This window comes from Vidua macroura, chromosome 8 (assembly GCF_024509145.1).
Source record: "Vidua macroura isolate BioBank_ID:100142 chromosome 8, ASM2450914v1, whole genome shotgun sequence".
Lineage (NCBI taxonomy): Eukaryota > Metazoa > Chordata > Aves > Passeriformes > Viduidae > Vidua > Vidua macroura.
This window is the reverse complement of record NC_071578.1, coordinates 20118924-20132361: the sequence shown is the minus strand read 5'-3', so window position 1 is coordinate 20132361 and position 13438 is coordinate 20118924. Positions and strand designations below refer to the sequence as shown.

General features: G+C 41.0%; 1 protein-coding gene across 1 annotated transcript in view; it reads left to right on the top strand.

Annotated features, from left to right (window-relative positions):
• The window catches only part of SORBS1 (sorbin and SH3 domain containing 1), a 74279-nt gene that overhangs the window by 17096 nt on the left and 43745 nt on the right, over positions 1 to 13438 (top strand). The window contains exons 7-10 of the mRNA XM_053983553.1: positions 6501 to 6642; positions 11111 to 11140; positions 12326 to 12501; positions 13288 to 13351. Of these exons, the coding sequence (XP_053839528.1) occupies positions 6501 to 6642; positions 11111 to 11140; positions 12326 to 12501; positions 13288 to 13351 (412 nt within the window). The remainder of the gene's footprint in view (positions 1 to 6500; positions 6643 to 11110; positions 11141 to 12325; positions 12502 to 13287; positions 13352 to 13438) is intronic.

Here is a 13438-nt window from a genome sequence, read left to right as displayed (position 1 = left end):
ACAGACTGACATGACTGACATTGCATGCATGCAATGTCTTCTTTTTTTTTTTTTTGGGGGGGGGGGTGCTCAGTCTGCACAGAAGCAGTCTGGAAGCTGGTAAGAAAACCCTTCATTAGAAACTGGATTCTTGTGTGAAACAGAGTCCCTTTAAAGCCCAGTCTCCCATCATCAGGGTCCCTTTAGCAATGCTACAGACCAGGTACCATAAGTGAAAGTGGAAGAAGGAACTGCTCCAATGAAGGTGTGGGAAGGAGCAGCACCCTAAAGAGAGACCCATTTCTGCTCAGTACTTAGAGCTGTCCTGTAGTCCTTTCCTGATCTTGTTGATGAACAGAGTGAGCACTGGCGTACATAATACTTGTTACAGAAGTCTCAAGAACTACTGTTCAAACTGAGCTGACATGGAAGAAATTCCAAAAGGAATGAACCTGTTCAGAGGCCGAAGCCCTTTAGAACAGCACTAACCAACCCACTTCTTCACTCCCTTATGCTTCAAGGAAAGGGTAGGAGGGGCAGAGGGGCAGCATGAGGACAGCAGATTTTGGAACAGCAGCTGTAATTTTATGAAACTTTTCTACATCTATCTCCCTATAACAAGAATAGTACTTGCCACAACTTGTCATATATTAATGACTTTTAAAGGACATATCTTTCCAGATTTGAATGTTGCAAGCTGTTAAGGCATCTTCATTCTCTGGTTTTGACATTTTTAGCAGTGGTATAGGCAGCTTTTGCCCATAAAGGTATGACAACAGGGTGTTTGTAAAACCTACTTTCACTGTCTTCAAAGGGTTAATTTGCAAAAATCCAAGGAGCTGTTGTTCACCAGGTGGGTATTCTCTTCTTTCCAGTAGATCTTTGTTTTCAGCTACTGGCAAAAAAGCAATAAATAAAATGAAACTTCTGTACTGTTATTTTATCTCAAAACAGTTTGGCTTTCAGAAAAAAATCACTGTAATTGGAGATGCAGTAGGTAGGTGATTTGGAGTTAGCATGCTATATGTTGCCAAGTACCAAAACCAGTAAAGCTTTTCTTATTTACTAGAAGCAGGATTTCTCTCTTGGTGATCTCGATTCTGGAGGCAAATTCTGATGATCTCAGTTCCTCAAGAAACTTTAATTTTTCTGGTCTTCCAGAAAACATTTTCAGGATGGAAAAATCCTAAAGAGAATTGAAGAGCTGGCCTTTATAATGAAGACATACTCACTTTTTACTTAGCCAGCTGTAGTAGGCTACAGCACTCGCTTGATATCTGCTTTCATTAGCATTGTGAAACTTGGCAATACTCATTTTACAGCAGTGCACTTAACATGCAGAGATGGCCTAGAACTCTGAATTTGGCTTTGTAGTTCAAATGTCCCCAGTGCTGGGAAGTGTTTAGTTATGCAAGCATGAGACTTAGTAAGCCATGATGTTAAATCTTCACTGAGGCTTCCCCAGGGGCATGGTGAGTGTTGCTGTGCAGGCCTCATGAAACAACACAGTAGTGAGAATTACTGAGCACAGAGAGAGAAACACGTAGGCAGGGACTTGAGGGCTGGGTTAAGTTTGTGTGCTGCATTGAGCTGTGCTAAGAAAGAATGTGTGGGACGATGGATGTGAGTGAGTTCTGCACTGGCTTTCCAGATACTGTATTTGCTTTTTATTCTTGCTGTATTAAAACCTGCTTAACCCAAGTCTAATGATCAAATTCGTTCTGAGAATTTAATTTTTTTCCTTCCTTTTTCCTTTCATTTGATGCTGCTTCCTCTCTCCTTCCTACCTTCTTGACTCTGCCTGATCAGGCCCTTGCTCCTCCCCGTCCTCCTCTTCCCAAAGAGGAAAGCTTTGCATGGCGTCCTCGCACTGACACTAAAGTGACCAACCTGTTGCCAGTGCCCATCATGGACTGTGTGTACCTGAATGCACCCAAGCCTTACACACAGCGTGCATCACCAAACACCAGTGCACGCTGTTATTTGTCATCACCTACCCCCTATGGGGCTGTCCCCAGTGGGAAGCAAGGCTTGCCAGCAGGGCGTTCTCCTTCTTCAGGCCCCAAAGATGAGGTGCATGCTGGGCAGCCACTCTTGGAAAGTCACTCCTCATCGGGTGCATCATCCATACAACACAACCCTGTCAGGGCAGATCCCAGTAGTAAGGCTGGAATGAATTCCAGTCATGAGACGAAGGCGGATAAAAAGGTCAGCAAACTATATGTAGCTTGTTTATCTAACAGCACTTGCTCAGGCGCATCTCAAAATTCCACTGGCACCACACATGACCCAGCAGCCAGCACCAGTTTGGGCGCTGAGCTCACTCAGGCACCAGCCACCAACATTGTTCCCTCTGTAACAGACACTGAAAAGTCTCTTCCTGCTGCTCCTCCTCCTCCTATTCCTCCCAGGCCGTACTTTTACATTGTCCTCAGCAAAGACGCAGTTAGTTATGGTGCAGGCCAGCCCTCTCGGACTCAGTCATCACCTCCGCAAGCTGTGAGGGACAGAGTGCTAGAGCCCCAGAGCACAACTGCCACAGAGGACAGGATGAGAAAAGAGCCTTACCTTACTCAGCAGCGACAGCCACCATACAAGGCAATGGGACGCAGCATGGTACATGTTTTCTCCATAACCTTGTTTTCTTTCAGCTGAGCGAACAGTTCTTTAATTCGTTACAATGTTCCCTTAATGCTTTATTCCCCTCCTACCTTAATTTCTCAGCACTTGTTGTGCTGCCCTGAGTCTTGTGGTCTTTTACTTGATAATATTTAACACCCCAAATGTGTCCCTCAGTGTTGATCTGTGTGTTCGTGTGTGCGTGTGGTGTTTGTAGGGAGTTGGGTTGGACTGGTGAGGATCTTTCTATTTTAGGGACACATAAAAGAAACAAGCTCTGTAATATATAATGGTTAGAGCTTCTCAAGTGATGGTGAATGCTGAGCTGTTCTTTGTTTGATTTAGCCTCACTACACAGAACTGGAGAAGAAGGGTGGTGAGGGGGAATAAATATTTTTGTGAAAAAACATTGTGTTCATAGAGGCCAGGGCTACAAACCTGAAGAAGTATGTCTCCTTAAGGAAAGAAGATCTTCTGGGGCTTTGTATCATTTTGGGTACATTCCTTGCATGACACAATATGGCTGCATTAGACTAAAGTAACAATCTCCCCCAATGCATAACAACACCTTGTTTCCAACAGGATGCCACTGCCACCACCTCAGCTCAGCCTGGAGTTATAGTAGTCCCCCTCCTTCAGGTTAATCCAGACAGACAACAAGAAGGCAGCTCCAGCACTCCACCACCGCCTCTGGTTCCTTTCGGGCAAGGCTCCGTATTCCCTGAGATTGTTTCTCCTGGCTCACCCTTGACTTTTCCAACTCTAGACGATTTCATTCCCCCACATCTCCAGAGGGGCTCCCACCATAACCAAGCACCCTCCACATCTGGCACATTACCCTCTGTTTACCCGAAACTGCCATTCTTCTCATCACCACCTTCACTAGTCCCTCCAGTCACGGGGGCTTTGCACAGGGGCTTGAAGCCTGAAATCACTGGAGTCATCTCACATACAGTAAGCTTGCCAAGTACCCTCCTCGCCCTTTTCCTAAATTTGTATTCCTGGATTAAAATTACTTTCTCCTTGCAATACTAAACTTGAGGGAGGAGTGATGACTCACTCCCTGCCAGCAGCATGACAACTGAAACCGTGTTTGCGTCCTGTGCTAGTGCATGCAGTTTGCCTGCCTTGTGCAGCTTTGAACTTTCTTTTGACTTCTTGCAACATTTGACTGTCTCCCTTTGTGCCCATTCTGATGGGTGATGTACACCTTAAGAGTCTTCACAAGATTTGCTCAGAATAATGAATTCTGCATAAACTGTATAGCTGCAACTAACTGATTCTTTCAGGCTCTTTTTATAGCATCTTTAATTGTGTTTGAATAACATTTAAAGCAGCAACAGCAGGCCAGTTAAAGGTTAGGGCTGGCTTTCTGTTCCACTTGGAGCCACAAGACCATATGGACTCCACACAAATCCCTGATAAAATCAGTGTAAGATTGCTGCCAGTATCCAATGACCTACAAGTTATAAGATCAGTTACTGTACTAAGAGTCCTCCAAGCATGGAGGTGCTATGTGATAGATTAGTCAGAGAGTGTCTCTTCATTTTGCAATTGCTTGTCTTTGAAAATTTTGAATAATTCAGTCCACAAGAGTTTGAACTGGGAATTTACTGTGTTCTTCTTGAGTTAGATTTTGTTTCTCTTTAGGCTCATCACCTTTAAAAAGAGTCCTCGAGGACAAGGAGGAAAAGTGACTCTCAGTTAAAATTGCAGAGGAGGCAAAAAGTACCCTACCCTCCTCGTGCTGAAAATCTTACAGCCACCTTTTTTTTATGCTTGCTTGTGAGGACAAGGAAGAAGTTCAGCAGAAACTGCATTCTCTCATGATGATGCTTGCTCTGCCCCTTGACTATAGGGATCTAGCAAACAGGCATGTGGGCTGGGGGGAAAGTAAAAAACAACCAAGGATGATATTTTCAAAAGTTCTCAGTATTGGCCTTTCTATTTTTATTAAAATTGGTAGGGTGTTTATTGCAGAGAGCAATGAATGAAAGTTTGGATTTGGTGTTTTGGTTTTTGTTTGTTTGGTGTTCTTTGTTTGTTTGTGTTTTGGAGGGTTTTTTTTGGGTTGTTTTGTGGTTGTTTTTTTTTTTTAATGGAGTCTATCTACAGATTCCAGAAAAAAAAAATCAGGAGGCATCCAAATCATAGAGGAGCAGTGGAAACTTTGCTGAACCTGACTTTCTTGAGATGAGAATTTAAACATTTTTGGACATGCTCACTTCAGGCATGTAGTCAGCGAGCTGTTTTCCACAATTATTTAAATGGTCTTTGTTCACCCTCTTTGGTGACATCACTGAGGTTGCTGAGCCTATCCTGATCCAGCATCCCTCTTCTTTGAGGGATTTTTATTTGTATTTTAGTTATCAAAGTGAAGCTCAAAGGCAGTTCTCACACTTTTCCCCGGCTCTTCCTCCTTTTTACTAATTGCATTGTTTGGAATATTATTGCAGTCAGCAAAATGGGGCTGGTCTCTCTCTATGGGACATCTGTTCCTGAAGACCATTGATTCTTTTCTGTCCCCATAGAATGTCTATGGCCTGACCAGCTGCTGCTTAAAGCAAGATCACCTTTATCCAACAGAATAAGATTGTTCTTCCCCATTTCCCCTCCAGGTTGGAGAAGCTGTAGGTGCTTGTTCTGATTATGGCCAACTGTCACTATGATTTATCTTTGAGCTCTGGTGCCAGGCCTCACTTTGGCCCTTGTTCAGTCCCCTGCCTGATGCTGTAAGTCCTTTGATCTGATGCTGGTGTGAATGAAGGGCACTGAGTTGCAGTTGCACTTAGCCAGAAAAGCTGGAAGTAGGGATTTTTCTGGAGCAATATTCTGGCCTTATTCAGGGTTTTTTTAATAATGATGAAAATACCCTTGAATGCTCAGCTGATTTTACAGATCAGTGGATTGCAGCATTTGAGTCTGACAGTGGAACAGCAGGAGTGCAGGAATTTGGTTTGCTGTCCCATATTCTCTTTGTTTGGATGCTCAGTCCTCATTAAGGGTAATTGTATATCCAAATTCCTTAAGAAGCTTTGAAAAATCTCAGTCTAAGCTGATGCACACACAGTCTTTAGTCATCATCCCTTCTTTATCTTAGCCACCTTACCACCACCAGAAGTCCAATATCCATGGACTGAGGCTTTTCAAAGGTGAGCTAGGTTTCAAAGTCTCCCTGCAGACACAGCCTGTATTTCTACAGAGCAGCCAGAGCTGTGGTGATATCAGAGGTGGGTTTGAAATAAGCAAATAATGGAACTGGATGCTTTAGGAGAGCAAGAGCAGCTTGCTATCTGTGCTCCAGCAGCAAATCCATCTTCCTTACTAGAGTCCTACTTGTTACCCTCTGTCAGTTTTGGGGCCTTTTTATGTCATTACTTTAATCAGGTAGGTATAACATTGTCTCCTGAGTGATGGTGCTAACTTAATTCCTTAGACTTTTCTTACCAAACCAGCTGCAGTAATACTGTTTCATTCCAGAATTGCATGAGTTTTGCATGACTGACTTGCTATGAAAGGAATACTCTTGGAACAAATGTTTGTGTGTGGATGTATCAGGGGAAAGATGTCTGCATCTTCCCCCTTCCCCAAACCAGATTTCTCATTTCTGACACCTTGTGTTTGCTCCAAAGCGTCTGCTAGATGAACTTAGTGCCCTCTTTTGGGGTTGGAGTTGTGAAACCCAACACCAAATAACTATAGTACTGCCTTAGCACACTAATTTCATTAACAATGGGCAGGGTATGTACAAGAAGCAGGGTAATACTTGTGCTTATGCTTTTTTTACTAAAATTTGCTGTGATTATGCTTCTCGTTCAGCCTAAAATGTTGGGGTTTTTCCCAGATTTTCCCAGTGTAGCACCATTGGCATGCTGCTAATCATGTGTTGTTCTTCTTTCCAGGACCCAGGTCCTGTGCTAAATGAAGTGCCCCAGCCTGGCACTGACTATCCAGCGTCCATCACTTCCATCAGCAAGTCTGCCTCTGCCTATCCTTCTACCACCATCGTCAATCCCACCATTGTCCTGTTGCAGCACAATCGAGGTAAGGAGACTTGCATATAGATAATTTTGGCACAAAATGAGCAAACTGTTGTGCTACAAGGAACTGGAGAATGTGTGCTGTTGATAATTAGGTCCAGACTACTAAGAAGTAACAAAGTTGCCTCAAAATAGTCTTAGTGACAGGAGCATACAGCAGGCAAGTGAGAGTGACGAGTTTTTTCTAATTAAAACCTGTGGATCAGAAGCTCTTTGAGGCTGGGGAGAGGTTTTTTAACTGGGCTGTGGACATATGAATAAGCTATTGCAAGGTAACAGCTGTCAGGTGTCTTGTCGTGGTGGAAAGGGTAGTATGGTCCCATATATCTGTCTGTAGAAACAGGGTAGCTTGTGGTAGCTTGAAAAGGTGATATGCTACTTCTCAGCTACTGCAGTGTAAAAGCAGCTGTATTTTCTATTATTGTGGGAGAGATTTTGACTTCTGAATTTGTAGCAGAATTTACCCAATGGTAAATAATCTACTTGCCCACAAGTTTGATCTTGGCAATTTTTTCCTCTGTCTGTAACTGGATGAACTCAAACTCATTGCAGTAATCTTTGAGGTCTGGATTTGCAAATGAACAAAACAGTCTTGTTTGAGAACTCCCAGGAATCAACACCTTTCTCACAAAAGCTGAATAGATAGTTCTATCTCTTTTACCTTTGGATTTGGAGGGAAACTTTGCTTCTCCTTTTAAGTTCTCCTGGTGGCTGGCATTAGCACAGCAGTCCAGTTTGCCTTGATTTCTAGTGGACTTGGGAAGCTCCAGGAATCTAGCCACTCTTGCTGTGGCTTACCTTTTTAAAGGGAAAATAAAATCAGAAAATAGGGTCAAGGCCTGCACTCTTATACTGTAGCCATTTTAATTACAGCATTGATGTGCTCCTTTGCAGTCCCTCATGAGATTTTTGCTAATTAGAATTTAATAGAGATTTTTGATAATTTTTAAAAACAGGCTTCAGTCTTTGATCTTGAAAATAGTGTTCTCACTGTAGCCCAGCAGATTTAAGGGGCAATGAGTGGATTATCTCCTCATTTTTGCTAGCATCTGAAACAGCTTTGCTTATGTGCTTCCAAATGAGGATTCCTCAGCTGCTTCAAGAGGAGAAAATCTGATCTGAGGCAGCCTTTTTAAATCTCAAAGCTTTTTGTTGACTTTCTTGAGGTGGGATATGCTTTTGGTCTTTTTTTTTTTTCATCAAATTTGGAGTATTTTAATACAAAGATATTTTCCCTCTGTAGACTTTAAGAGCATGAGAGACAAAATTGTATCATGTGATGATACATGCAGGCTGACTCTGAGAGAACTGATGTGAAATTATTTCGTTTACTAATTTCCTTCATGGTAAAACTCTTACTATGGTTTACATGAACATGCTCATTTTTATCTGACCTCAGTTGTTGTCCTTCAGCATAGTCCTTAGTTACTGTTGTAGTGGAAGGTATTTCTCTATCAGGCAAAATAAGACATCATACATTTTTTTCTGCTTTTTTTTTTTTTCAAATGCAGAATGGAAATACTAATCAGATGTGTCATCTTTTCTGCCCTTTTATTACCATCATGCCTATTTTGTAAAAGAACAAGATCATTGCTAGTTTCTGTTTGTTCTTCTTGTGCCTCAAACCTATTTTTAAGCCTGAGACATTCTGTTAATGCTTTTATTCCACTGCAATTTTCTTTCACTTCCCAGCATGTGTTGCCTTCTTGTAGGTGCACATTTCCCATCATTTCTTGTGTTGAGGGTTTCCTGCAGTTCCTTATGCTTCCATTCCTATCTAGGAGTTATCCCAGCATAGCATTAAGATTTCCTTCTGCTAACTTAGTATTTTTAAATGATTCTCAGATTTTAGTTATCTATTGAATTTCTGTCCTGGCTGACGTGATTCATATTTGGTTTCATCTTTATGAACCTTATCTGTTCATAACTAGGTTGCTGTCATGGCATATAACAAATTGTTACTAGGTTAAGTTCCACCTTGCCCTGAATGGTTAATTATGTTTTGTGCTGAAATCAATTCTTTCAAATCAAGATGATGTTTAGTGAAAATTCCTTTTGTATGCTCTGAAATACCCTGTAAATCAGAAATTTTAAGGTCATTTTAATGCTGGAAGTCTGAAGTCTCCAGTAGTTTAGTCTTCCAGATGGATAATGTGACTTTCTTTCTCCTCAGTGGATTATTGATTGCTTTTTAAAGAGTTAGCTCTCTTATTCTCTGAAGTGACTGTTGTACCAGACACCACCTACTTCTTACTATTACTTCTTACTATTTTGTACTTTCTTTGCTAGTTCATTGCTAGTTGATTTGGAGCCATCAGAGACTTAGAAACAGGTAATGGCATTTGAAACACATGAAGTAGACTATATCCTTTCTTGTCTGCTTGATCTTAGTAAATTGGGATGAAAGATTTCAGAATTTTTTCTCCTGGGTTTCAGTAATATCAACTGAATAAAATTCATACTTATAAACAAGTCATTTCAGAGCCTCTTGTTTATTTCTAGCAAATTTTCATTTCAACACCTTTATTTTGCACCAAACAGGTTCTCAAATGTTTCCTCTTCCCTTTTTTTTTTACTGGTTTCAAGTCTTAGTCTCCTCCAGTGCTGCCTCCTCTAGGGGACCACTGAGGGCATCTATAATCATTCCTTCATTTCTGCCAGCAGTTTTATCCCTCTGCTTGACCCTTTGTCTGAGAAGCCTACAAGTTTTTGGCCTTTGCTTACAGTCCCGGAACACAAGATCAAAAGTGAAAGCTTCAGTTAGCTGGTGTGTGTCTGGAGCTACAGTCTGGCTCTGGTCAGGCAGGAGAGTGAAATAGCAGACACCTCCTGCTCCTTCTGCTTCTGTCCATCAGCTGCTCCCTTTCCTACACTGAGATACAAGGGAAAAGGAATTCTCCCCTTCATGTAAAAAGTACATTTGAGTTTTTTCATTAAAATTCTATTAATGCATTATATTCTCTTCTCTTCTCTGTGGGAAAGAGATAGGAAAAATCTCTCAAGCATTGACTCCTTAAACTATATTTTCTTGTCAGAAGATCTCAGTGATTCAACACAGTTCTCCTTGGTGACACCATTGTCACTTACATTTTTCCTCTCAAGTTCCAGAGATGGGCATAGTTGCATTTTTCATTTGTAGTTCTTATAATACAGCATGTCTTATAATACAACAAACTATTCCTGGTGGCCTGCTTACTCCAGTGAGCCCTGCAGCAGGTGGCTCCCATCTATTCTTCTGGCTCAGAGCACTGACCCTTCCTTTTACCCAGTGCATGTAGAGGTTTTTTTCCTGTTGGCAGCTATCAGGTGAACATTATGTACAGGAGCAGCTTGCCATCAGTGGTCAGCAGGGCACAGGGTTGGGGCTAAAGATCAAAGTTCAGAGGTACTGGTGAGGGAGCTGCACTGAGGAGAGAGAAGTACCAGTCTCCCTTGCTGAGATGATCCAGTTAGTACAAATATGTAGTGAAGGTGGGTTCCTCTAGAAAACAGCACACCCCTGGAGGTTTGTTACTACAGCAGACTTACTTGGCAGGTGTTCTGTACCACCTCAAAGCACAGTTATTTCCTGTGGAGGCATTGCATGGCATGGTTCATCATAAATATATAACAGGTGTGTTTAATATTTTAAAGTTTTTTAATCTTTGCTCTAACAATATGAGCTTTCAAAACTGTTTGTGCTTTTTATGTCAGTAAAATATTTTATTGTTTTCAAGTGGCTTTCATGCTTTAAAGAAAAGAATTAATTGCTAGGGAATATAAAAAAGCAGAGAACAGAGTGCTAAGCATTCTTGGTTTATTCCCAGCTGTGATTTGGGTAAGTCATTTGGACATCCTTTTAGAAAGCACTAACTTCAGGGTGGTAAAACCTGCTGAGAGATATCACAAATACTCCAGTCTAGGAACTGGTTAATGAAAAGCCTCTAACCAAAGGGACTGTTTTGGGAATCAAAGCCTTCAAGCTGTGTCTGTGCACAAATCACTGAATCTGTGGCTCAGTAATATGTGATGAGACTCAGCAAACACCAACAATTACTTTATCCTTTCCTATATCCCTTTGAAATGCTACAACAGTATTATTTCAAAATGGACTTCATGATAATGGTAACAGAGTTAGTTATCAAGTTGCTTGACTCTGTGAATTCTTACTGATTTTCAAATTGTCTCCTGTCCAATGCTTTAAATATTCTGATGTTATGAAAAAAAAATGAAAATTTAAATATAATTGCTCTTTGCAAATGTATTGGTCACTGCATCATGAGATTTATGTTATCCCACGAGGCTGCTATGTGGAGAAGGGACTGTGGGCTGTCACTTTGGCAGGGTATTTGAAAACAGATTCTCTCCAGCAACTGCTATCATTCTACAGTGTATTTCTTGCCTGTCAGAAATGCAGCACCAGAGCACTTGCTGTTTATGTCTCACACATTTGTCCTGTATTTCTTTTTGTTTTGTTTCTTCCTTTACCACAGAACAGCAAAAAAGGCTTAGTAGCCTGGCAGGTATGATGTGAAAGGTCTGCTACCCCCCAGCTGCTGCCTCTGCTGGAGCAAAGCTGCTGCTCTGATAGCTTGTGGGGTGCCTTTAGCAAACACACTGCCCAGGAACTGCAAAGAAATATACCAAACACCTAAATTACTCATCTGTTTGTCCTAAGTCAAAACTTATCAACCTTTTAAACACAAATCATTTAGTTCTGAGTTTTGCAGGACAGAACTGTGTTTGCTTATGGTACCAACAGATCAATGCATTGCTATGCACGAGCCTTTCCTCCATTGTCTGCCCCTATCAAATTTCTACACATTTAATGGCTTTGGGCAGGATGGTGATGTGCATGTGAATAAACATATCTTTCTCTCTTCAATGCATGCAGTGATGTAAAAATTATAGGATTTGCAAAAGTCTTGATGAGGCAGACTAAAATTGCAGGTGTTTCCTCTGCAGGAAATCCACATAGAAAAAAATCCTTCACTGAGTGTAAGGGTTGCTGTACTGCAGCTCTGCAGAGCAGACCTTCAGAACAAGCTGAAGTCCCTTGGTGATGCCTGCTGCTACCTCTGGGTGTCAGTTGGGCAGTGTCAAGGAATTCCAGTTTGGAAGCAAGGCAATCTGAAGAAATTAGTTATTTCCCTCCATCTTTATGCAGACTCCTGTGCAATCATGTCATATGTATGCTTAAAAATATTTGTTGTTTACACACTCTGATTAGGGCATGGAAGTGAATTGGAAGCATCATATACTGTCTGCAACAAATGGGATTGTCAGACAGGTGAATGCAATCTGTTAAAAAGTAGCGCACCACTACCACATACCATTCTCCTTTAGGTTGCAATTGGCAGAAAAAGATGTACAGGAGACTGTATTACTGGTGCTTTTTGATGAAGACTGACATTGTAGAGTTACTAATTGGTCAAAACAAACAATTGTTGAAACCAAAATTGTTGTCTTCTATGACAGCTGAGACTGTCATGAGATGTGTGATGATAACTACCTCGGAGATGCTTGCCTGCTTTTGCTGGCATTTGGGCATTTTCTTGGGAGATTTCCTTCAGTGTAGCTGCTAATCACAACCAGCAGTGACAGTCTGTCTCATCAACTACTTGCTAGAATTTTTCCTTAAAAGGGCAGAATATGGTGATGTTGTGAAATGATGGGATGAGGTGAAAATCCCCCATTGTCATTTCCAGATTCAGTGTCAGACAGATTCGTTTCTGATAAAGTTGATTCAGCACTTCTACGGGACAAGCCGGCTCAGGAGACTGTGCCAAGTGAGAAGAGGGCAGTGGAGGAAAAGAGAAGCACTGCCAAGAGCCCTCACTACATGGCTGATACCTCTGTCGATGACATTGGAATTCCACTGAGGGTAAAACACTGAGCATGTGGTTGATGCACAAATCCTGGGCTAGATTCTGCCTACCTTAGGACTGAGGGAACTCACTAAAGCTGCAGAGATTTAAGTGAAGATAGAATTCTAATTCCAATATATTTTATGATTAGTTATTCTATTTGTTATCTATTTGTATTTATATTCTATTTGTTATCTATGACCTGTTTCAGCTGCTTCAGGGGAAAGAAAATTAAAAATTAGTGTTTCTTGTCATAATATCTGAAAATAATAGTTTCTGCTCCTCTGTTTCCTTCCCATCTAGCAGCTGAAGGAGAGTTTTGTCTCATTTTAGCCATCTTAGAGGCAGATACCTCTTTTATATGTGATTACATTCATTCAGTGTTCAGGGGAAATTATGAAAATAATTATTAACCTATTCTTACAACTAGTTTCTGGAATGACTTAAACACTCACTGTTTCTAACTGTCCACTGAATACTTAGGAAATTGGTATGTATGACTAAAACAGGGAAGTTGTTTAATTTTGGATGTCAAACCAGATCAATACACAAAACATTTCATATAATCTGCAGTTCTAAAGAGGTTACAGCCTACCTCTGCAAAGCTTTTACATTATTACTTACTTGAGTGAAACATATGAGATGATATACCTGAGTGAAATAATTCATATTTCAGGATATTCATATGATACAGCTCTCACATAGAGTGTAATTTTTTTTCATTCCTGGAAGATTTGTAATAACTTTGAAAGGCTGGTAAAGTCACTGCTGATTATTTCTGTGTGTATTTATTTTTCCAACAGAATACAGACAGATCGAAGGACTGGTACAAGACAATGTTCAAACAGATCCACAAGCTAAATAGAGGTACTGTAGCACAGATGGTTTTTATTTACTTTAAAACACCACCTTGATGACATTTTGTTTCATTCATATGAGGAATTTTACTGGATG